A 26,491-nucleotide genomic window follows, 5' to 3' on the forward strand; every position below is an offset into this window, starting at 1 on the left:
ACAAATGCAGGTAATATTAGCCCCATTTTATAAGTGAAGAACCTAAGGCACAGATATTAGATCCCTCCTAAGCGGCAGAGGCAGATTTCAAATTAGGGTCTGATTCCAAAGCCCCTGTTCTTTTCTTTTTTTAAATCAACTTTATTGAGGTATACGTTATATACAATAAAATGTACCCCTTAAAAGTATACTATCAGGGGCTTCCCTGGTGGCGCAGTGATTGAGAGTCCGCCTGCCGATGCAGGGGACACGGGTTCGTGCCCCGGTCCGGGAAGATCCCACATGCCGCAGAGCGGCTGGGCCCGTGAGCCATGGCCGCGGAGTCTGCGCGTCCGGAGCCTGTGCTCCACAACGGGAGAGGCCACAACAGTGAGAGGCCCACGTACCGCAAAAAAAAAAAAAAAAAGTATACTATCATATACGTTTTGACAGATATATACATGCATGTAACCACCATCCCAATTAAAAAATGAAACATTTCTGTTACCCCTGAAAGTTCCCTTGTGCTCTTCCCAAAGAATCTCACCCACCCTCTACCCCCACTGATCTGATTTCTATCACTAGAGATTACTTTTCCCCTGTTCTCGAACTTTATATAAACGGAATCATCCAGTTTGTACTATTTTGTGTCTGACACGCCCATGGTCTCATTTGTTCTACCAACTCTGTGGCACAATGCTCATGTCAGTTACCTCCACATATTCCAAGCTCAGTGGAGAAGGCCAGGGAAAAATGTATGCTTGAAGTCCCCTAAAGCTAAGATGTTGAAAATAGAGGGTCTTCTGTGATGCCACACGCTTGGGAGACTTTCTGCCCCGGGAACCTTTTTTCACTTGGCTCATGGGGTGTGCAGTATGCAGACAGAGGCAAGTTTGTGTGCTGTCAGCCACCCCTGGAACCCAATGTCAAGGAAGTGCCAAAGCAATGGATGCCTGACTGGACCTGTGGGACACCCACTGACCCAGAAGCAGTTGATGGGAAGCTGGCTTACAATTTTCCTAGCAATACTTCTCATGCCCATCCAGAGGACCCCTTACAAAGGTCAGCACAGCACTTCTGGGAAAAAATTTAGTAAGTTCTCTGACTCTGAGTGGGTGAACAGGAAATAAATAACCTTCTGCACAGAAATGTAGGGTTCAGAGGCTTCAATGGAGACATTAGTTTTAGTGCTGACATAAAAATTTCACTTATCTGCCATAACAGTAAATTGAAAATAATTTAAGTCTAAATACTCCCCGTAAAGAAAACATGTTATAGAAGAATATTTAATGACAGGGAAGGACTTTCCTAATATGTGGCTAAATGTTTTAAAAGTAAGCTATAAAACAATATATAGCTTGATATCCATTTGTAATAAGTAAACTAATATATAAATAAACAAAAATTATTCACAGGTACAAATGAAAGTCTGGAAGGACAACACTAAAATGTTAGTTAATTTTCTCTGGGTGGTAGAGCTATAGGTGATTTTTATTTTTGTTTTATACTTTTCTGTGTTTTCCAAGTTTGCTGCATAGAGCAGGTATTTTTTCCAAAAGTATATATGTTCCCAAAAAGTTTGTTTTAAAAAATGTATTCTTTTCTATCAACTAAACTTTTCTGTTTTTAGTTCCTATAATAGCTTAGTGTGAATTTACCATGAACTGAATGTGTTTCCTGGTATCAGGATTTAGCAAAAAAGAGCTCAATACTATTGTTAAGTAGGGAGATGAAGCAGAAAAAAATGTCCCCCCCACAGACTTCAATAGTGTTCATTTATGGAACACCTGTGGCATTATAGAAGGCCCCCAGTTCCCTGCCATAGAGAAGCAGGTACTGGAACTTCCAGGTAAGCTCTTCCATATACTTCTGTATATACCTACCTGTGTCAGGTAGTCAATCAGAGCTAAGTGAGCCTTCTCCAACTCAGCCCCAGAGAGCACAGGCAGCGGGTTAGGATACTGTAGCTGCTTCCTGTAGTCTGTGGGTAGCAGGTCTGGGTACAGGCCCATCACATGTGTAGGATCTACATGGAAGGTAAACATGATTCCCCAGAAAGGAACACAGCAATTTAAGGATAAACTAAAACAAGACTAGTTCTATAGCAATATAAGTTCCAGACTGACTTTTTAAAAGGAATGACTCTTGGGGCTTCCCTGATGGCGCAGTGGTTAAGAATCCACCTGCCAATGCAGGGGACATGGGTTCGAGCCCTGGTCTGGGAAGATCCCACATGCTGAGGAGCAACTAAGCCCATGCGCCACAACTACTGAGCCTGCATTCTACAGCCCGCGAGCCATAACTACTGAAGTCCGTGTGCCTAGAGCCCGTGCTCCACAACAAGAGAAGTCACCGCAATAAGAAGCCCGTGCACCGCAACGAAGAGTAGCCCCTGCTTACCGCAACTACAGAAAGCCGGCGCACAGCAACAAAGACCCAACGCATCCAAAAAAAAAAAAGAATGGCTACTACCAAAAAGACAAGAAATAACAAGTGTTGGTAAGAACGTGGAGAAAAGGGAACCCTTATGCACTGTTGGTGGGAATGTAAATTGGTGCACCTACTAGGGAAAACAGTATGGAGGTTCTTCAAAAATTTAAAAATAGAACTACCATACAATCTAACAATTCCACTTCTGGGTATTTATCCAAAGAAAATAAAAACACTAATTCAAAAAAATATATGCACGCTAATGTTCACTGCAGCATTATATTTATTTATTTATTTATTTTTTGCGGTACGCGGGCCTCTCACTGCTGTGGCCTCTCCCGCTGCAGAGCACAGGCTCCGGACGCGCAGGCTCAGCGGCCATGGCTCACGGGCCTAGCCGCTCTGCGGCATGTGGGATCTTCCCGGACCGGGGCACGAACCCATGTCCCCTGCATCGGCAGGCGGACTTCCAACCACCGCGCCACCAGGGAAGCCCTGCAGCATTATTTTTGCCAAGACATGGAAGCAACCTAAGTGTCCATTGATACATGAATGGGTAAAGAGGATGTGGCATATATATATATGCACACAATGGAATATTAGTCATAAAAAGGAATGAAATTTGCCATTTGCAACAACACGGATGGACCTAGAGGGCATTATACTATGTGTGATAGATTTTTTAATCTGAATTGGCTCATGTGCAGCTGGTAAGTGGGAGAATGGTGTAGGTATGAGGCAAAAGTTGTTTTGGTTGGTATGCAATTTTCCCCAGCTTGTTAATGCTTTGAAGTGACCAGCGGCAAGCTTTCTTACAATTAATGAGAAACCTTAACTTATACAGGAAGATCTAAAGAAGAGAGCTGAAAATCCTATAAATTAGTGCAAGTAATGGCTGATTAGTAGCTTCGAAAACCACTATACTTTCTACTAAGTTAAGCTATCTGGGGAAGATGAGAGTAAAAATGAAGCAAAGATGTTTCCTAGGGGCTTCCCTGGTGGCGCAGCGGTTGAGAGTCCGCCTGCCGATGCAGGGGACACGGGTTCGTGCCCCGGTCCGGGAAGATCTCGCATGCCGCAGAGTGGCTGGGCCCGTGAGCCATGGCCGCTGAGCCTGCGTGTGCGGAGCCTGTGCTCCACAACGGGAGAGGCCACAACAGTGAGAGGCCCGCGTACCTCAAAAAAAAAAAAAAAAAAAGATGTTTCCTCCCCATTGTTTTGGAGGTCTTGTAAAGAAGTCTGCACCCAGGATCAGATTTTTTACTTTGATGAAACTAGTTTCTATCAGAAGCAAATGTTCTCAAAGATCTTATCTCAAAAGAGAAAGCACAGCCCTGGAGTTTAAGATAGCAAAGGACTATCATGCTGGGTACCAAAAACAGTGGGAATTTCATTTTAGTAGGATAGCTATTTTCATTAGTGTTCCAGTTACAAAGCTGCCTAGAATTTGTCTGCTCCAATGTTATTTGCCCCTTAAGTCCTGTTATTTTTCATATTTGTTATAGAACACAAGGTTCTGCAGGACCACATGCAAGGCATTATAGCAAAAATGCCTGTACCTCGATACATATAAAAAAGGGCACCCTGGGTGCCACACGAATATTCTGGCCATTGTAAGGATCTAGCCTCCCTACTATAAGCAAATAAAGGGATATTCTATTAATATATCAGTCCATGTGTCAGGGTCAATCTGTCACTAGGGGTCTGATGATCTCTGAATATACTAAGAATATCTACTACAGGACCTAAGGACCAGTCCTTAGATTGAAGTCAGTCAATGGAGATGCTGCCCAAAAGCCCCAAAGGCCCAGTCAATAGCCAGCTGTCCCCAGACCACATCACCACCAGCACATACCTCCTGCTGCTGGTAAGGGTCCACTTGTGCCTTATCTTCCCTACTAGACTGCTCTTTGAAAGCAGAATTCCTGTCTGATTACTGTTGCTTGGGGCCCAGCAGAATGCACTGCACTCTCTTAAGAGCTCAGTATGTATTTGTGGAGTGAACAAGTTAAAAAGTAGTAGCTTCATTAGGATTGATTTTAAAGTTCAAGTATTGTTGGTACATGGAAAAAGGGTCAAGTTGTTACAGCAGTTCTAGCTTATTATTCCAGTGTCTTCCCAAAGAGCTGGTGGCATACTGAAAACAAATGCCCCAACTGAGTTCATTCAGAGGAAGGATGGTAAATACTTATCAATTTCAGGGTACCCAGCTTCCATCCTCCTTCTTAAGAGCAAACTATTTCATTTTGGTGGGCTCCTTCTTCCAGACCATGTGTCGTCTTGGTGGGAGAATAGTTCAGGCAACTATCTTTGCCTTTAGAAGCAGAATGTAGCCACAACCTCCTTTCCCACCCCTAGGACAGTCAGAAGGAGTGAGACCATGACCTAATCCTGGCCAATCAGATCCCTTTGATCTTGAGAAAGTGATTCAAGGATGACAAGCAGTATGGCACACATCAACATATATCCAGTCCTACACGTTTCTTTTATGTAATGCTGATACTCCTCCATCATGAGGTGGGGGTCTGTGTTCCCTTGCCTTGAACTTGGAAAGCCCTTGTAAATCAATAGAATACAGGAGAAGTGACCATCGTAAAAGGCACTGAGGCTTCCACCTAGGCCTCCTGGATCACTGACTCCAGGAAAAGCTAGTCACTCTGCATGAGGACACTCAAGCAACCCTATGGAGATACCCATCTGGACAAGAACTGAGGCCCCCAGCCCATAACCAGCCAACATGTGAACTATGAGAGTGAGACGCCTTGGAAGCAGATCCTCTAGCCTAGTCAAGACTTCAGACAAAGGTAGCCCAGCCAGTACACAACTGCAACCACATGAGAGACCCCAAGCAAGAACTGCCCAGCTGAGCACTTCCCAAATTCCTAACCAACAGATACCAAGAGAGATAACAGACGATTTGTTATTTTAAGTCACTAACTTTTGGGATAATTTGCTACATGGCATTAGACAGCTAATACAAGCTGATGGGGGCAACTTTTATTGAGGATGCAACAACAGGGGAGGTGGTGGCAGTAACAGCTAAGGAAGTGGCTGTGCCGGTGGAGGACTGCCTCGGCTGTCCTGGCTACAGAGGGATTACTGTCCAGCTTCCTATTTCCTGCTGGGAGGTCCTCCGGAGCAACCTTGGTTCCTACTATTCCCAAGCCTGGTCCCCCATTCATTTGGTAGGCTCCTCCACCTGCCATTCCCTTAATATTCCAATAAGCCATGCTTAATTTAACCAGATACTTATGAATTCTCCAGAATTGGTCTCTACTGCTCACAACCAAGAACCTTAACTGATACAGGGAGTTACCACAGTTTATTGCTGGCCAAGGTCAAGGGAAGATGCAAGAAAGGTAAACAAAGAGGAGGAAAAAGGAGAAGATAGAGAGTCAAACCAAGTATATATAGATTGATCTAAATTAAGCAAAAATGGAATATACCCAAACGAAAAATTTAATAATAATAACAGCAAACACTTAACTGGCATTTATTAAGTACCACACACTGTTCTAAGCACTTTCCTGTTCTAAGCACTTGACATAATCTTCACTGCCACACCATGAGGTGAGTAGTATTATTCTCCCTGTTTTGCAGAGGAGAAAGCTGAAGCAGAGAGAGTCCAGTCTGCCTGAGGTCAGGCAGTCTGCCTCCAAAGTACCTGCTCCTCATCACAACGCTCTAGTGTCTAGAGAGCTTTTAGGACAGTGAGAAAAGAAAGGGATTTGCAGCACTGCCCTACGTGGCTCTTAAAAATGACCTACAGGTGGGACTTCCCTGGTGGTGCAGTGGTTAAGAATCTGGCTGCCAATGCAGAGGACACGGGCTCGATCCCTGGTCTGGGAAGATCCCACAAACTGCGGAGCAACTAAGCCTGTGTGCCACAACTACCGAGCCCACGCGCCTAGAGCCCGAGCTCTGAACAAGAGAAGTCACTACAGTGAGAAGCCCACGCACCGCAACGAAGAGTAGCTCTCACTCGCCGCAGCTAGAGAAAAGCCCGCGTGCATCAACGAAGACCCAATGCAGCCAAAAATAAATAAATTAAATTAATAAATTTTTTAAAAAATGACCTACTGTTGAATCCTACTAAGTTCAGGCCAGTGACTTTTGTCTAGAACAGCAGTCAATAACCACTAGATGATCAAACACACATGTGTTGACTTGAATGACTTTCTGTTACCTTCCTCTAATGGCAAGGGCAAAGCATCCCAGAAAACTGGAAGTCTGTATATGTAGGTGAGACCAGAGTCGTAAGATCAGGACTGTAAATATGTAGCCACATGGCCACCCACAGGATCCTGTTAGGTACGAGGATCAATTTAGATGAGCGTAAACTTTCCCCATTCTCAGAAGTCTGGTGTCATTCCTCCCCATCCTTTCCAGTTCCCCCTCCCTCGATTTAGTTCTTTATCCCTAGGCCATACCCACTTGTTACCTGTGCCAAGTTTAGCAAAGACCTGCATGGACTCATCAAAACGCTTCTGGCAGAAGAGGTTGAAGGCATACAAGTTCTTGATGTGATGGATCTGTTGCTGTTTTTCACTGTCGGAATCATCTTTCATTTCCTGATAAGAGAATATAATAGGTAGGAGCTCACTCACTCAACAAATATTTATTCAGTATACACCAGGTATCAGACAATACCCTGAAACATGCTATGCCCTCACAGACTGCCCTTACATTCTAATCATAAGTCACTATGCAATTAAAATACAATAGGGTTCCTACAAAATACCTGACCAGTACTCCTGAAAACTGTCAGGGTCGTGAAAAACAAGGAAAGACTAAGAAACCGCCACAGCTCAGAGGACACTAAGAATGCATGACAGCTAAATACAATGTGATTTCTGGATTTGAACCTGGAATAGAAAAAGGGACATTACTGGAAAAACTTGGTGAAATCTGAATAAAGTCTAGAGTTTAGTTTTAAAACAAAAAATCAAAACGAAACAGGGTGAGTGATGACAGAAGCATGTGGGTAGGGTATTCAGTCTAGTGTGAGCAGTGGGTCCAGGAAGGCTCCCAGGAGGAATGTAAACTGAGACACAAAGGATGAGCTGGAGTTGGCCAGGCGAGGCTGGCAGGTGACAGACGGGAGGAGATTCCAGGCCAAGAGGACAGCAAGTGTGCGCAGGGCCCTAAAATGACAGAGAGAACATGGCCTGCTCAAGGAATGAAAGACGTTTAACACAGCTGGCACAGTTGGGAAAGGTCCTGTTCATAGTAAAATCCAAATAAATAGAGCTACTTATCATCTCTGCTTCTTCCTTTAAACTTTTCCCCCCTTATATCCTTTTTAACCAATCTTTGCCACATTTAATTTCTTCCTTTGAAATGTCTCTCCATGTCAACTATACCCCAATTTTTTTAAAAAAAAGGTCTCTCCATGTTTCCCCTTCTTTTCTTTTCCACTTCTATTGCGTTCACCCTAGTCCAGGCCATCATCAGCATGTTGCCACGCTTGGGCTAAGCTCTCCTGCTTGGTGTGTTAAAGGCTCTCAAAGCCTGGCACAGCCTCCTTAGCTAGGTTACTCCCAGACATTCAAGCCACACCCTACATGGCCTCCATGCATCCTGGAAACACTTGTTTCCACACTTGTTTTCACTTCTTCTTCTTCTTTTTTTTTTTTTAGATGTTGGGGGTAGGAGTTCATTAATTAATTAATTTATTTATAGCTGTGTTGGGTCTTCGTTTCTGTGCAAGGGCTCTCTCTAGTTGTGGCAAGTGGGGGCCACTCTTCATCGCGGCGCGCGGGCCTCTCACTGTCGCGGCCTCTCTTGTTGTGGAGCACAGGCTCCAGGCGCGCAGGCTCAGTAGCTGTGGCTCACGGGCCTAGTCGCTCCGCGGCATGTGGGATCCTCCCAGACCAGGGCTCGAACCCGTGTCCCCCGCATTGGCAGACAGATTCTCAACCACTGCACCACCAGGGAAGCCCTGTTTTCACTTGTTTAACTTCCTCGGGCTCTGTAACTCTCCCTGTTTCCTGCTCCTGCTCCTACCTATCCTTAAAAGGTCCAACCTTAGGATGCCTTTTCCAGCCCAAGGCAAAGTTTAGTACATAACTGCCCTCTGAAAGTTTCATGTACGTTCTCTGATTAATTTAAATAAAAGATAGGTTCCTCAAGAGCTAAGATGATATCAAGCAACCTTCTTTTGTCATAGAGCAGAACACCTAGTAAGTACAAGCCTAGAAAAGAGAAGGGAAAATGGAAACCCACTTCCATCTTCTCTACTGAAGATTTAACAGACAACCTGCAGCAGGAAGATCACTGGAAAGACCTGAGACCTTCCTTTTAAGAAAAATAGATACTAAAAAAAGCTATGTGCTACATAATACCCTTTTTATAAAGTTCAAAAACTAAATACATATTCAAGTACACAAATATATATGAAAGATTAAACAAAAAAATTTTAAGGGCACGATAAACACAAAGTTAGGATAATGGCTGTGTCTGGAGGGTAGGCAGAGGGATGGGATGGGGAGGGACATATAGGTTACGTAAGTTATTTTTGGGGGGTAGGATGGTGGGTTCATGGGTATCATTATTTTAAAAATGAAAATAAAATAATTTAGAGAAATAGATGAGTGGGGAGAAAAATAGTAAGATGCCAAAATTAAATGGCCCAAGACAGAAACAATCTACGGTATATTAAATGTGTCTAACTACTAAGACTGGATTTTTGTTTTATATCTAGAACTTATACACCCAAAATAAATGTTGCTCTTCAAAAGTATACACCATATAGAATTATAAACATGTGTATTCCAAAATTTGTGCCCACTGTTTTCCTTTCAGAAGTAATTTATAAGATACTCTGAAAACTAAGTTTTCCTACTATTATCTTCAAAAAATCTCTTCTCTTTTACCAAATTAGCACTGTCCAGTTTAATGACTAAGTGAGGCTTGGAATGACTTTTAGTTGTTTCATAAAATCAAATCCACCCTTTAGAGATGACAATAATCACCACTGGGGATGTTTAAAAGAATAAGACAAGACTTGAAAGTCAATCTCCAAGAAGTGTTTTGGCAATGAGAGCATCACTGAAAGAACAGTATGGTCAGTACTTTGCTGTGAGTAACATCCCACAGGTAACATTCCATCCATTCAAGGAGAGTGAGTCTTGTGACTGCAGCCCTGCTGAATTGAATGTAGCAACCTGAGGTGGGTTCAGAATACCTAAAGAAGGCCTACTTACCCAAGCCCAGGAGACTACTGGTGAAAGGGATTTTGAGAGGCCCTGTAGTTGTTGCATTCAACCACACTGTAATCTTGACAGTTATGACTGTTATTTTAATGTTAGCATTGTCCTTAATTTTTCAAGGCCATACCATATCTATTAAATTATTTTACTGCCCTATTAATTCTATGAAATACTAGTATAATTTTGTATAATTTGCATTCATTCTACATTTGACAGATAAGCAAACTGAGATAGTGAAATCATTTAGAGTCACATAGATATTTTATGGCAGGGTCAGATCCTGAATCCAAGCCCCCTGACTTTCAGCTCTGTGTTTATTCCTCCAGTCCAAACTAAATAAGAACATCTAAACTAAAATCCGCTACTCTGGAGAACAATGAGGAAGGTCCATTTCTCACACCCAAATCTCAGAAACAAGACTTACTGCAAGCTGCAGAGCCAATTCAAACTGCTTGTCCTGGAGAAGCTGTTGGATTTGGGTTGCCATGGGGACTGGAATGAGTCTCCAAACAAAATGGTTGCTGGCCACATAGATAATGTTTGATCTGGAGACAGGAGTAAGAGGATTAGCAAAAGAGCGCTGGCTTTATGATAACACAGATGACTTTAAAGCTTTGCAATAATATGGCAGCTACAGTCAAGAAAGAAATTCCTTACCCTCCTGAGGTAATGAAACGGGGCCTTTGCAATTCAATGCTCTGGACCAGAAGCCTTGGCTCAAATGTCCGGATCTCCACATATCGAGGCAACACTGCAATGATGTAGGGAGGCTGGTGCTCTGCACAAGAGAGAACATCTTGAGTTGCGCTTCTGTTCTAAGCCTTTAGGGTTATGCACTGTTTCAGCTTCTCAGTTCTAAGCTGCACTTGGATCTCCAAATGGTCCACTAGTCAAATACCAAGCCAGGATCCTACACTGTGATATACAAAGAAAAAAAAAAATGTTTGTCTCAGTGATGCTAAATCTCCTGCACAAAAAAGATGCATCCAGCTTTGCTCAGAGGGACGTGACTCCACTCCTACTGTTTCCCCAAGAGAGCTGGGTGAAAGCGTCACTGGCTCCTTTCTCATTCGTCACAAAGCCAGGCCAGACCAAAGCCAGCTGCAGCTCCCCTAACAATGAGTCAGTGGGAGAACAAGGTTACATAACTTCTTTCATTCTCTTAGGAAAGGCAAGAGGAGGGCAACTTCTCTTTTTTTTTTTCCTAAAATTATGCTAGAGAAAGAGATCCACATTTCTGGCCAATGTTATTTCTGCTTGAGATTTTCACAGCGAAAAGATGCCGAACTCCACCTAATGCTCAATGGTTCACAGAGAAGGCAGCTGGATGGCATTCTCGGTGTAGCCATTTTCTTACATGAGGTAACTAGTGTGTCAAATTCATAAAAACAGAAAGTAGAATGGTGCCAAGGGCTGAAGGAAGGGAAAATGGGTTCTTGTTTAATAGGTACAGAGTTTTAGTTTTACAAGATGAAAAAGTTCTGAAATGTGCTGCATGACAATGTGAATATACATAACACTACTGAACTTAAAAATGGTTAAGGTCAAATTGAAGGATAAAAAACCATATGATCATCTCAACAGATGCAGAAAAAGCTTTCAATAAAATTCAACACCCATTTATGATAAAAACTCTCCAGAAAGTAGGTATAGAGGGAATTTACCTCAACATAATAAAGGCCATATATGACAAACCCACAGCCAACATCGTTCTCAATGGTGAAAAACTGAAAGAATTTCCTCTAAGATCAGGAACAAAACAAGGCTGCCCACTCTCACCACTATTATTCAACAGTTTTGGAAGTTTTAGCCACAGAAATCAGAGAAGAAAAAGAAATAAAAGGAATACAAATTGGAAAAGAAGAAGTAAAGCTGTCACTGTTTGCAGATGACATGATACTATATATAGAGAATCCTAAAGATGCTACCAGAAAACTACTAGAGCTAATCAATGAATTTGGTAAAGTAGCAGGATATAAAATTAATGCACAGAAATCTCTTGCATTCCTATACACTAATGATGAAAAATCTGAAAGGGAAATTAAGGAACACTCCCATTTACCACTGCAACAAAAAGAATAAAATACCTAGGAATAAACCCACCTAAGGAGATAAAAGACCTGTATGCAGAAAACTATATGACACTGATGAAAGAAATTAAAGATGATACCAACAGATGGAGAGATATGCCATGTTCTTGGATTGGAAGAATCAACATTGCGAAAATGATTATACTACCCAAAGCAATCTACAGATTCAATGCAATCCCTATCAAATTACCAATGGCATTTTTCACAGAACTAGAACAAAAAATTTCACAATTTGTATGGAAACACAAAAGACCCAAATAGCCAAAGCAATCTTGAGAAAGAAAAACGGAGCTGGAGGAATCAGGCTCCCTGATTTCAGACTACACTACAAAGCTACAGTAATCAAGACAATATGGTACTGGCGCAAAAACAGAAATATAGATCGATGGAACAGGATAGAAAGCCCAGAGATAAACCCATGCATATATGGTCACCTTATCTTTGACAAAGGAGGCAAGAATACACAATGGAGAAAAGACAGCCTCTTCAATAAGTGGTGCTGGGAAAACTGGACAGCTACATGTAAAAGAATGAAATTGGAACACTTCCTAACACCATACACAAAAATAAGCTCAAAATGGAATAAAGACATAAATGTAGGCCAGACACTATAAAACTCTTAGAGGAAAACATAGGCAGAACAGTCTTTGACATAAATCACACCAAGATCCTTTTTGACCCACCTCCTAGAGAAATGGAAATCAAAACAAAAATAAACAAATGGGACCTAATGAAACTCAAAAGCTTTTACACAGCAAAGGAAACCATAAACAAGACGAAAAACAACCCTCAGAAAGGGAGAAAATATTTGCAAACGAAGCAACTGACAAAAGATTAATCTCCAAAATATACAAGCAGCTCATGTAGCTCAATATCAAAAAAACAAACAACCCAATCCAAAAATGGGCAGAAGACATAAATAGACATTTCTCCAAAGAAGATATACAGATTACCAGCAAACACATGAAGGGATGCTCAACATCACTAATCATTAGAGAAATGCAAATCAAAACCACAAAGAGGTATCACCTCACACTGGTCAGAATGGCCATCATCAAAAAGTCTACAAACAATAAATGCTGGAGAGGGTGTGGAGAAAAGGGAACCCTCTTGCACTGTTGGTGGGAATGTAAATTAATACAGCCACTATGGAGAACAGTATGGAGTTTCCTTAAAAAAACTAAAAATAGAATTACCATATCACCCAGCAATCCCACTACTGGGCATATACCCTAAGAAAACCATAATTCAAAAAGAGACATGTACTACAATGTTCACTGCAGCACTATTTACAATAGCCAGGATATGGAAGCAACGTAGGTGTCCATCGACAGACGAATGTATAAAGAAGATGTGGCACATATACACAATATTATTATTACTCAGCCATGAAAGGAAATGAAATTGAGTTATTTGTAGTGAGGTGGATGGACCTAGAGTCTGTCATACAGAGTGAAGTAAGTAAGAAAGAGAAAAACAAATACCGTATGCTAACACATATATACGGGATCTTAAAAAAAAATGGCTCTGATGAACCTAGGGGAAGGACAGGAATAAAGATGCAGATATAGAGAATGGACTGGAGGACACGGGGAGGGGGAAGGGTAAGCTGGGACGAAGTGAGAGAGTTGCACTGACATATATACACTACCAAATGTAAAACAGATAGCTAGTGGGAAGCAGCCGCATAGCACAGGGAGATCAGCTCTGTGCTTTGTGACCACCTAGAGGTGTGGGATAGGGAGGGTGGGACGGAGACGCAAGAGGAAGGGGATATGGGCATATATGTATACATATAGCTGATTTACTTTGTTATACAGCAGAAACTGACACAACATTGTAAAGCAATTATACTCCAATAAAGATGTAAAAACAAAAAACAAAAAATGGTTAAGGTGATAGATTTTATGCTATGTGTTTTTTTAACTACAATTAAAAATAGAATTTTTTTTAATTAGTAAAAAATGAACCACTAGATGGCATATTTATCATATAAAAATGTAACCTCAAAGAATATATTTATAAGAATAGTTTCTTAGTGTGACTAACTTGCTATAAATTTATTTTCCTCATTATTTATTTTCAGATAAAAAGTTTTTCATATTATATTCACAATTTATACTCTAAATGAATAGTACAATAAAATTTCAAAGCTAGAAGGGAACTCAGAAATGAGGAAAAACTAAGGCCTTAGTAATACCTTCATCAGTTTGAATGCTATTGTTGTTATTATGTTGATATTTTTCATCTTACCAAAAAATAAAATTTAATAGCATGTTTTTTTGTATTGGATTCTTTTTTTATGCTGACCTCATTTTAAGAAAGATAACTATGTAAAGTTTCTCTGTCGTTTTAAAATCTGGTCCACTTTAATAAGGTCTAATTCAATAAAAGAAGTACTCTATACTAGAAACCCTTTTGGTTGTCATGTCTTATCATTTGTTCAGTCTCCCCAAGTCTTTGACAACAGAGATGGTCTGGATCTCTCCATGTCTTCAAACTTGGCAGACAGGCTGGTGTCCAGCAAGCATGTAATGAATGGCGGACAATGACAGTAATTCATCAATCAGCAAGCATTTAGTAAGAGGCTATGATGTTTGAGGCACTCTCAAAGTGGACCAAGACATAAGCCCAGAGCCCACAGAGCTCCTGCACGAGCAGAGGAGACAGACAACTCACTGCATCCAGTGGGACAGTGCAGCTAGCGTGACGGAGAAACCTGAAAGGGCAGTGGAAGCACCAAGGGGGAAGTGACTAATTCTGCCTGTGGGTCAGAGCAGACTTCTGAGAGGAAGAGCCACTGAACGGGTCCTTGTCATATGAGCAGCACGCTGCTGGGCAGACAAGAAAGGAAGAGGCAACAGCACAGATGAAGGCACAGGGATGGGGAGTCCTTTCAGAATGACTGGAGCCTGGGTGCAGTAGTGAAGAGGAGAGCAGAAGTATAATCGAAGTCTATAAGAAGTTTAGTCTTCTTCCTGTCAGATGGTGTTCTTCCACCCTACCCAGGAAGAATGTCCCCTCCCTCCATGTGTTAAGGCACAAAAATGTTTTTGCGAAACACTGCCAAAGGGGCTGGGAACTAACAAAGGTCTTAAAACAGGGTCCCCACGCTGGGGAACTAGAAACCTACTTCCAGCATATTACACACAGCTTCACCTAGTCTACCAAGCCTCTTCTTCTAAAGGAAAACAAGGGCCCCTAGAACATCACGAAGCTTCTTGTGAAGCTCTTAACCACCCCCACCCATGGCAAACTTGTGAATATACATAATCTTGAGCCCTATAAAATACTGTCCTTTTGATTTATCTTCCTTCTGGTCTATTCATTCTAATCACCACCTGAATAACCACCCACGAACATGATGCTTTTATCAATTCTACCATGTAGGAATCTAATGGCCTCTCAGACCTTCGAGTGGGCCTCTAACAACTGGCCCCATCCTCATTCCTCCATAATCCACACCACCTGTTTCAGTCAGGTCAGTCTCTGGAATGCCCTCTCACAAATCAGCATGTCTTCTGCATTTCTGCTCATTTTTCAAACTATTCTTTCTGCCTAAAATGAAAGAAATTTTTCTTTAAGCTAGATCCTGAACTCCTTGCCTGGTCTAGTGCAATCTTAATGGAACTTCTTACTGATTAATTGAACAATGAACTTCCCCTTTCTCAACTAGCAAATCTCAACTCATCCGATTTAATGCCTTAAGCAGGGTCTTGTTTCATCTCTTTATGCAAGATGTAATCCTTGTTTCCCGAGCTAGAGCCCTTAAAGACAGCATGTCTGTATGCCTCTCCACAGCAGTAACTAAAATGCTTACTCTTCGGACTAAAAATGATTGCTGCCAGCGTGGTGATATGCTTCCAGGCAATACCATCGCAGAGAGCTGGAAGCCTGAGGCAGGTGTAGGTGCAGAAACACCTGATGTGTAGGACAGACACACCTGAACACACTCTGTGCCTCGAAGCTACAAAAACAAGAGCAGCAATAACCACCACATCAAAAACCTTTTGATGCTGAGATATACGGATTATAGGACGAAGTAAAAAATTTCCACTAATTTCCAAATGTAGTCTTTTTGGCAGAGACACAAACCATTAAAAAGAAGGTAAAAGAAAAGGAGCTAAGAGGTAAAAATAGTAGTAGTAGATAATCACTTCCTAAAATGTACAATTCTGTTTACATTCTTCCCCCTCTGGGGCAAAACCCAACTTCCTACAAAAGCCAGAATATCCCTTTTGGTTTTTTTTTTTTGGCGGGAGCCACACCACGCAGCATGCGGGATTTTAGTTCCCTGACCAAGGATCAAACCTTTGCCCCCTGCAGTGGAAGTGCAGAGTCTTAACCACTGGACCACCAGGGAAGTCCCCAGAATATCCCATTTTTAATAACCCTAAAACACTTTTCTACTTACAAGAAGGGGAACTGAGAGTGAATGACACTGGAAACCACTGTCTGCTAAAGCTATGAATGGGGCTCCATCCTTTGAGGGTGGCCCAACGTGGGAAAGAGAAGCTATGGTGGTCTCACCCATGGCCACAGGGATGTCTGTCCAGTTCAGGGCACACTTCTGTGTGCAGATCCCCTCCTCATTGAGCACCACGGTGAGATCATCCTGACCCACAGCCACCTTTCCATCTGCCAGAGGTGCAACTAAGGGCTCCAGCTGTTTTCCTGTTGGAAATAGCTCTTTGTTGGACCCCTTTCCATCTACCTATAGGAAGACACAAAGTGAGTCACCCATCATTCTCCAGCCAGAGGCATGAACACACATGGCCCGGAAAAATCAAGTTAAAACCCCAAACCTACAGAAGCCAATAATATTCCTTATTTGGCATAAAGAAATATTATAGAGTCTGTTATGACAAATTTTGTCATCACACGTCGAACCAGTTCTCTTTTTCTCTAACATGGAGACAAGCATCTAGCCTGGCAACTAACAATGTCAATTGCTGGCGAGGATGCAAAGCAATTGGAACTCTCATATGATGCTGGTGAGAACACAAAATGGTACAGCCATTTTATTTGTTGCCTTTTTATAAAGTTAAATATACACTTACCATGGGACCTAACAATCCCATTCCTAGGCATTTCCTCAGGAGAAATGAAAACCTGTGTTTACACAAAAATCTGTGTGCAAAAGTTTATAGCAGCTTTGTTTATAATGCATAAAAATTATAAACAACTTTGTCCTTCAACTGATGAATGGATAACCAAACTGTAGTACATCCATATAATGGAATACTATTCAGTCATAAAAAAGAATATATTGACACACACACAACACAGTTGGATGTCAAATGCATTTACGCTAAGTGAAAGAAGCCAGGCTCAAAAGGCTACGTACAGTATGATCCCATTTATATGACATTCTGGAAAAGGCAAAACTATAAGAGATGAAGAACAGATCAGTGGTTACTAGAGGTTGGGGTGTGGAAGGAGGGCTGACTTCAAAGGGGCAGCATGAGGGAATTTCTTGGGATGATGGAACTGTTCTGAATCTTTTTCTTTTCTTTTTTTTGGCCACACGGCATGCAGCATCTTAGTTCCCTGACCAGGGATCTGTGCCCGCTGCAGTGGAGGCATAGAATCCTAACCACTGGACCGCCAGGGAAGTCCCCTGTTCTGACTCTTGATTGTGGTGGTGGTTATACAACTCTAGGCATCTGTCAAAACTCAGAACTGCACATCCAAAAGAACAAATTTTACTGTCTGCAAATAAATGAATACGTTTTGAATAACCTGGTCCTAAAGCAAGATTCCTCACCCTCAAAACACTCCACCCTCAAGAAGCTGACGGCAACACCTAAGGTAGTCAGAGGAATGAGAGCCCTCTTCCAACGTTTGGCTCTGTCCTCCGCCCCTCACAGACTCCTCTCAGGCACCTGTCTGCCTAGTGGCTATGCAGTCAGTTACACAGCAGTAACTCGCCTAGGAGCTTGCAGTTCGGATCCTGATAAAATTAGGCTAGTCCAAGAATATAAACAGGGAACACATATATTAACTAGATAAACAATGAAGAGCTAACACAGCAGGGAGTAGGGAAGTGGGAGGTGGGGAGAAAGACCTCCAGGATTGTCAAGTCTGGATTATGAGAGGGGTATGAAGCTAAGGAATTTCTGTTATTCCACAAAATGAATGGTAAACCAACCTTTTTTACATACAGCCTGCATGCTGGAGGGGAAAAAAACCAATGTCGTGGATATTTACCACTTAAGAGAAAAAGCAGGTTATAAAACAATGTGTATAACATGAGATTTTTGTAAATAGGGCAGATGCCCATTACCAAAATGTTAACAGTGATTATTTCTGAGTGGGAGAATTACGGATGACTTGCACTTCTTTTCTTTTCCTTATCTATATTTTCTTATTTTCTATAATAAACACATACGGCTTTTGAAATTTAAAAAAAAACAGTGAAAATCATTTTTACAACAAATATACTAAAAGATTTTGGGGGGCAGGAAACTCAAAGTCTTAAAAATACTTAAGTTAATACTAAAATTAGTATATAATTCCTCAGCACTGAAGCCTCAAGATAGCAGTCCATGATAATGCTACTGGACAGAGGCATGCAGCCCTAATTATCTAGCCCAATAACTAGATACAGGATATGGATAATTCATTATGTAGAGAACTGAGAGTTGACTCTGCCTGGCTTAAGATACACAGACATCTTATTTGTGAAAGATGTTTAGCGCATGAAAGATAACCAAACATACAAACACAAACCCTGTTATGCCAAAAACTCTACTTAAGGCAGTCTCTTGACCTACAGTTCAGAAGCACATAATCATCTCTCCCAGGTAGACTCATAATCACCTTCCCCAAGGTAAACTGACGATACTTGCAAAACAGTAAATCTTACCCTTATTAGGTAGTAGTCTCTCTTGAAACCCACACAGATAGCATTTTCACACCATGCCATGGACTTGGGCACATCTGGTACACTAAAGTCTCCCTGGAGAAAGACAGCAAGAGTTCACTTGGAAAGATGTTAAAGGAAAAACACCATGACCTTCCTGTGATTCCACCCCCATTCTGCAAAATTACTCTCACCCTCATCTGAATACAATTCTCTTAGCACAAGGCCAGGAAACCACCCATAATAAAAATACAAGTCACCCATGAACTGGACAAGGTGCATTCGGAAAAGGTGAAAACCCCCTTTGATATAAATGAATATGTAGAGATGTAGAATTGTCCTACTCCTGCCTCTGAAGGCCAGGAGACTTTGACAAGTGGGCACAAGTAACTCATAGGTACTCCTAGCAGAGCATTCATCTGGGGAGAACATCAAGACTGGGCTCCTGAGCTTCACAGGAACTGAAAAGCAAGTCTTTCAAGCTGTGGGTCAACTTAGCAGCAGCTCTCACCCAACCCATGGGCCAGGAAACAGTGGACTGTACCTGCAATTCATGAAATTCCCTGTCTTTCCAGAAATAGAGTTGCAGCTTCTTTTTCACAGCCACACACATCCGCAACACCTCCTCCCCAGTCTCTGTGTGCTGGGAAGAGACACCCAGAGCGAATGAGGATGTGCACACGATGACTCCAGAACTGAAAACTATATTAGAGACTTTTCTACCTTGAAAAGACTACTAATCTGAACATCCCTTGTCATACAAAGTCATGCTGCCAGATAAGCTGAACCAAAGCACACCATTCTCTCTAAGATGCGCTCAGAAACAACAGGCTGAGAAGCGCTTCCTCCCCAAGGGCTGCCAGTCAGAGGCCCCGGTCCCAGCAAATGTCATGGGCCTTTATATTTAGAGAGGAAAACCTATATAACTGCTTCCTCCTTTTATTCTTAAATGCTTCTTGCTCATGGCTGTCAATACCTGCAGAGGCAGGGATCAGCCTGTGTCAGTGACAGCAGGCCCACTTTCAATCCTTTAAAGGAGTGGGGGACGGAAATGCCTAAGCATACAACAAACGATGCAGCATCAATATAGACCATAAGTGCTAAAAAGTGATCAAAGCTGAGTAGAGGGGTGACGCAGATTTTGAAGAAGGTAAGGATGATGAATTGGCAAAAATCAGGAGAAACGTCTTTTCCGAATAACGAAAACTCCCTAAGGACAAAGACCACAATGATACGTTCAGAACAAGAGTCACTTTAATGCCCTAGAGCTATGTTCATGTACTGTTACAGTCTTGATTCCCCACTAATGGTTTGTCCATGGCAAGCATTTTCGTCCTCGGTTAGCTGCCTCCTGAAATACAGCTGTCCGGTAGCGCACACACAGGGAATGCAAATGTTTCAACATTTTAAGGGGGAAATTTCTCTAATACAATCCAAAATCAAATATTCTCTTTGGAGTCTCTGCTGAGTCTGGATATCAATGTTATTCTTCCCATCTAATGGTAGGAATGATGTAGGAAAGGCTGCATTTATTAAAGCACAAAGCCAAATTTCATCTCGCCCACACTTACCTGGAGGTCACATGTGAACAGTGATGCTCCCTTTGCCTTGGAAACTGTAGTGATTTGTTGAAATGTCAATAGGTCATGGACATAAATATTATTTTCTGTTTGGAAGGAGGTAAAACACCCGTATAAATTCTCACAATTCTCTAGTATAGCCACCTTCAAGACACAGACACACACACACACACACAGACACACACACACACACACAATAACTGTGTAACAACCAGAAGAACCAAATGGCAAATACTGGTCGAAGATGTACCTTCAGCTTCACTAACAATGACTTATTCTGGTCCATGACCAGTACGGAAACATTTAGGAAGTCACTTAGTCTTCTAAACTTGTATATTTTGTTCCTTTAAATTTGGGCTGGCTTGAATTAAAGAGCTCTTTCACTTCCAAAGAACACTCTTACACTCTGTCTTTCTCAAGTCTGGAAACTTGTGATGCAATATTTGTACAAGAAATTCCTTTCAAAGCTACTCACATTAGGAGGCTCCAGTAAGAGAAAGGAAACCCCCTGTGGATTTTGTACAAACCTATGGCAAGGATTTCTTTTCTAGCAAAGCCAGCGCAATAATTTCACTTGGGCCTCTTAGCTAGTTTTAGTTAATTTAAATGTTTCTCTCTTGACTAGAAACTAAGTTTAAAATGATTCTACCATTTGGGCCCTGGGCTGAACAGTACAGAGCATGAGGCAAGTTTCTAGTTCTTCTGCTTGTCATGAGAAGGCCTCACTGGCCACCTTCCATGAAACTATGGCTTTTCAAACAAGGCCTGGAATAGTCTGGCCCTGATCTCTCACCTGTCTCTTACCAGTCTCCACCATATACCCTAAGTCTGGCCAGATTTCAGGGCCTTTGCTTAAGCTGTTCCCTCTGCCTATAACACTCTGCCTACCCCTCTCTTCCTGTTGAAACCCTAGTCATCCACTAGACAATGATGTCTCTCCCATTACTAAGATCCCACGACACTTTTTATAAATTTTCATTGTAACTTATCACACTGTAACATGAGTACTTTCTGTCATTTTGGTCTTCAAAACCAGAACCTAAGTTTCAAAGATAGAAACCATGTCTCATTCAACTTGGTATCCCCAATGCCTAGAGTAGGACTCAATAAATACTGAATGAATGAATGAATGAAGTGATACTTCTTGGAGAACAGAGCTCAAGATATGGGGGATGCTGGTGCCTTTATTACCTGTGTACCCTGCTGCATCTGGTTAGGAATGTGTCCGTTTCATTGTTAAGTAACAACTATCAAATTAACCATGAAAGGATTAATCAGGTCATAGCTTTTGTTTCTTGACACATGAAATACAAATGCAACCCCTTTTCTTACCTAACAAGCTGACCAGAATCTTAAACTGGGAAACCACATGGATCTGGAAAATAGTAAATCATTAGACTCAAACACTTCTGACAAGGTTTAACAAATGTTCATTTTAACTGCAATACTAAAAAGGGACTAAAAAGCCCATATCAATGACAAGGATCTGACTTATGTGCAAACACAATTTCTGCTCGTGAAAGAGGATCTCAAGTATTTGATGGATGGACAGAGATCCCGGCATAAATGGGAGGACAAAGAGCAGAGGATTCAAAGATGAATAAATAATTTTACCAAAGTCCTAGCTTTGACAGGGTCTCATAGAAGTCAAATATTCTTGTAGCGACCACCATCACGGCCTACCTGCTGAATCTTTTTGGAGAAGTTCTTATTGGATTTCTCTAATGTCACTTCAAACCTGTTGCAACCTATGGGAAAGAAACAAACATTCACGTTTCCAAACACAGGGATACATATAAAAATAACTATGGCAAAAAATGCTGCTCCATACTGCTCTCCTACATGAATTATAAAAAATTCCTTAAAGACTAGAAGTTGGAGATCTAAAATAGCCAGTTGTCTTTATTGAGTACAGTAAGTTGCTTTCAACTCCAATTTTAGAACAGAGGGTTTCATGCACCTTCACTTGGCATTAGCAGAAAGGACCACACCATATTTTACTGAAGCTGCAAGGTACTTATGAGGATTTTATCCTACATAATAGTACCTTGGTAAAGTATGTCACTAAAAGAGTGTAAAAAGTAACAGTCAAATATAGAAGCCCCAGCAATGAATCCCAGCCCAAAGCATCCTTAGACTAAGACAGACTAAATCCCAGCGGTTACCCTGTGTCCCATATGACAGGACAGAGCGAACAATACCATCCCCAGAGCTAAAGCAATTTAATGCATCTACACTTACTGCCACTCTCAGGTGATGCTACCTCTGCTGACACTTGCTAAAAAGGGGAAGAAAGTTATAGACCATAAAAAACACATGAAGCTAGCCTTGCTGGGATGACCAAAACATTTAAGGTCAAAAGTCCCCAGAGTCAAAAAGAGAATAATTATCACAATAATAACAGCCGCTATCATTAACTAAGCAATAGCTAAGTGCCAGGCTCTGGATTTTAAAATTTCTATGTATTCTCTGTAACTTCACAACCACCTCCAGAAGTAGGTATTATTATTCCAATTTCATATCTGAGGAACCTGACAGGTCAAGCAGTTAGGTAGCAGCCAGTGAGAGAAAGCCCAGAGGCAAACTTAGGGCTGACTTTACGTAAAGCCTGTGTGCTGAGCCCGCACCCTGCCACCTGCCTCCCAGCTTGGGGAGAGACTATGTACAGGGCCAACCGCTCAAATCGATGGAGATTCTTTGAGGCAGCCACCAGGGCCCACACCACCAAAGCTGGTCTTACTTCCTCCACATGTCCCACAGAAGAGGAGATGAAGACAGGGCCCTGAAGTTCTGGGAGATTCAGAAACCTGCCCTGTATTATGCCATTACATTGCACAAGAAAAAAAAAAAAAATCAGCCGTTACTGCTTGATAAAGAGTTCTGTATTTGAAAAGGACTTTATTACCTCTAACAATTCTCTTTATGAGCAGAATTATCTAGGGCAGAGATTCTCACACTTTTTGGCCTCAGGACCCCTTCATCTTAAAACTTACTGAGGACCAGAACTTTTACATAGATTATAGCTATCAATGCTTACCATTACAAATTAAAACTGAGGAATTTAAAAAATGTGTATTTAAAAAAAATTTTTTTTTAATAAATTTATTTATTTTTGGCTGCTATGGGTCTTCTTTGCTGCTTGAGGGCTTTTCTCTAGTTGCGGCGGGCGGGGGCTACTCTTCATTGAGGTGAGCAGGCTTCTCACTGCGGTGACTTCTCTTGTTGTGGAGCACGGGCTCTAGGCTCTCAGGCTTCAGTAGTTGTGGCACATGGGCTAAGTAGTTGTGGCTCGTGGGCTCTAGAGCACAGGCTCGGTAGTTGTGGCGCACGGGCTTAGTTGCTCCGCGGCATGTGGGATCTTCCCAGACTAGGGCTTGACCCCGTGTCTCCTGCATTGGCAGGCGGATTCTTAACCACTGCACCACCAGGGAAGTTCCAAAACATGTATTAACTGACTTAAACATAACAGTAATAAGCTCATTACATATCAGTGTAAATAACATTTTTATGAATAACAACTATTTTTCCAAATTTAAAAGAAAAGCATTGTTTTACACTTTTATAAATCTCTTTAATGTCTGGCTTAATAGAAGACAGCTGACTCTCACATCTGCTTCTGCATTTAATCTGTTTTGATACGTTGTTTGGTTGTGGTATATGACAAACATCTGTCCTCGTGTGGACATTTAGTTGGAAAAGAGAGGAATATTTTAACAGCTTTTTCAGATAATTGTGGATCTTCTTTGATGCTATACAAAAATTTGACAAATGGAGTTTCTTGCAATCTGGAATCTGAAACCTATTAATGAACTTTTCTGTAAAAGTCCATTGGTCTATCTTACACTTCAAATGGCTCTTTGATTCGTGCTTGGTTTAGAAATTTCATGCACTGGAAAATACTGGTTCACATAGTTACGCAGATTTTCCAAATGTTGACACATTTTGTTATAAGGGCTGAAAAACAATCATGCTCATTATCACCCCTCATCTCATCAGGAAAATCATAAGTATGGAGAAGCTGTCAAGCTCATGGGGATGGATACAATTTTTCCACAATTCTAATTTTCTCTTGAAAGCTCTATCTTTATCATTAGTAACAAACACTGCCAGTTGTTTTCTTTGAAGTGACAGACTCTCTTTGTTCCTTTGTGAGAAAACATCTACCAAACACCCAAATGGTCTGAAAAACCGCAGTCTATCTGTTAGTCATTCTCTCAAGCAAAAATGATGCACCATGAAATAAGTGGTCAGTTCAGCTCGTTGCTCCAACCATCACATAAGTACTTTTCTCCTGAGACAGCCACTGGGCTTTGTACCTTGCACACAGCTGAAGTGCTTCATGTGTACTTCCCATTATATTACAGATTATTGAAAAGAGGTGTTTTCAAAGGTCAAGATAGAATAAAATTAATACTTTTTACTGTCCCACAAAGAACATTCTTAAGTGAAACTGGCTTAAAGAAAAAAAAAAAAAGCACTGTGAGCACATGCTGGGCAAAAATACAACTGCTTGGACAGTGTGGTGCCGACAAGACTGCCGACCACTGTCTTGAACTTGTTATGAGGGGCAGCAGTTTTAGCTGTCTTACTTGTGTACCGTCTGTGCAAATGTCAGTGAAAAAACAATCATGTTTTAGTGTTACTGTGAACTCAAGTTTCGACGCTGTGGCTCCTCTGAAAGGATTTTGGGGAACCTCCTGGGGTCTAGAAACTGTCGACTGGAAAAAAATGCACAACCTAAAAGTTGAGAATTCTGTTTTATTCTGTAGACTTGCTAAGGACTTAAGCCAGGGAGGAGCCAGGATATATAGGAGTTCAGACAAAAAAAACACAGGTAGTCAGACATCAAAAGATTACTGCTATGTAAGAAAATCAGACTTCTCAAGTTTCTATGTATGGTAGGATGCAAGAGTCTTGGGCTCATTGAAATCATTCCTTTGATATGCACCTTAACTATCTAGGGCCAGCATCCTGTTTTTCTCCCTCCTGAATACCCTCAGGGTGCACAGTCTGAGGCTGCAGTGGCTGCCTGATGGCTTGAGGGCCACATCCTTTGTTTACTGACATGGCAGGTGACATTTTTCCTCCACAAGACCAAACTTTGAGAACCACTGCTCTAGGGTGAGGCATCACTGAAGTAAACACAAAGTTAAGATCTTAGATAAGAAGTAAGAAGTAATCTAACTCCTCTGTTTAAGAGTAGACTGAAGTCTCTGAGTAGATTGAAGCCTAGAGACGTTTGTGAACTCACAGGAAGGGGATGGCTCAGATCAGATCAGAGTCCAGGTCCCCTTAACCCAGTCTTTCCATGACATCTCACTACCCGCTCTCTCAGAAAGTTAGTCTGGTCGTAGCCTTACTCAGGTTTTGATAGGGACAGAGTAAAGGGACAAAGTAGGAAATTAAATAGTCAATCCCACTAGGGGACTGTAAGTAAAGAAAAAAGTATGGGAGACCCCTGCAAGTTAATGACCACTCAAGAAAGCTGGTTTATTTAACCGCAAAACCAAGCAGCCTTGCTTAGCAACAAAACCATGCAACAGAAGCATGAGACATGCTCCAAAACAATAAAACAATGGTGGCATGAGACACACATCCTTCCCAGTGAGCTCAGTAAGTTATTGATTCCTAGAACATGCTCCTCTGCACGCACTAAAAACAAAAATATAAGGAAAAGGTGACATTATACTGAAACCTGAGATGATGTGCCACTTTTAGCATATGTTACTACCTTTTTGCTCATTTCCATTGCGCCATGACAGTCCTGGCTTGACCATGTAGGGATAAGAAAATTCCTTTGCCTGACGTGGAGGAGGAACTGATGACAGAAGCATGACACCTACTCTAGAATGAGGAAGAAGGTGGTCTTTTCCCCCTCCCCACTTTTCCTTTGATTATAAAACTGTAGCCCACTAAGTTCTCGGGGCATGGCACGCTCTCGCCCACCCGCTTATAAGCCTCACAAGTATCCTATTCTAATAAATCACTTCTTTTTTTTTTTTTTTTTTTTTCAGTATGTGGGCCTCTCACTGTTGCGGCCTCTCCCATTGCGGAGCACAAGCTCCGGACGCGCAGGCCCAGCAGCCACGGCTCACGGGCCCAGCCGCTCCACGGCATGTGGGATCCTCCCAGACCGGGGCACGAACCCGTGTCCCCTGCATTGGCAGGCAGACTCTCAACCACTGCGCCACCAGGGAAGCCCTAATAAATCACTTCTTATCTATCGCTTTGCCTCTCAATGAATTCTTTCTGCGCTGAGACCTAAAGAACTGGAGCTCCTCGGAGCCTCCCAAAATGCCATCTAGTGGTTTCAGTTCGGAATATCTCAAATTTAGA

The 26,491-nt window shown here is 41.8% G+C and overlaps 1 protein-coding gene across 1 annotated transcript in view; it reads right to left on the minus strand.

Annotated features, from left to right (window-relative positions):
* VPS39 (VPS39 subunit of HOPS complex) overlaps nt 1-26,491 on the minus strand; it is a 47,723-nt gene that overhangs the window by 10,095 nt on the left and 11,137 nt on the right. The window contains exons 3-12 of the mRNA XM_082846998.1: nt 21,839-21,903; nt 21,488-21,530; nt 20,147-20,241; nt 19,120-19,218; nt 18,579-18,671; nt 16,241-16,424; nt 10,278-10,398; nt 10,045-10,165; nt 6,851-6,980; nt 1,863-2,005 (exon numbers count right to left, since the gene is read on the minus strand). Of these exons, the coding sequence (XP_082703124.1) occupies nt 1,863-2,005; nt 6,851-6,980; nt 10,045-10,165; nt 10,278-10,398; nt 16,241-16,424; nt 18,579-18,671; nt 19,120-19,218; nt 20,147-20,241; nt 21,488-21,530; nt 21,839-21,903 (1,094 nt within the window). The remainder of the gene's footprint in view (nt 1-1,862; nt 2,006-6,850; nt 6,981-10,044; nt 10,166-10,277; nt 10,399-16,240; nt 16,425-18,578; nt 18,672-19,119; nt 19,219-20,146; nt 20,242-21,487; nt 21,531-21,838; nt 21,904-26,491) is intronic.

Source organism: Leucopleurus acutus (assembly GCF_964270905.1).
Source record: "Leucopleurus acutus genome assembly, chromosome: 1".
NCBI lineage: Eukaryota > Metazoa > Chordata > Mammalia > Artiodactyla > Delphinidae > Leucopleurus > Leucopleurus acutus.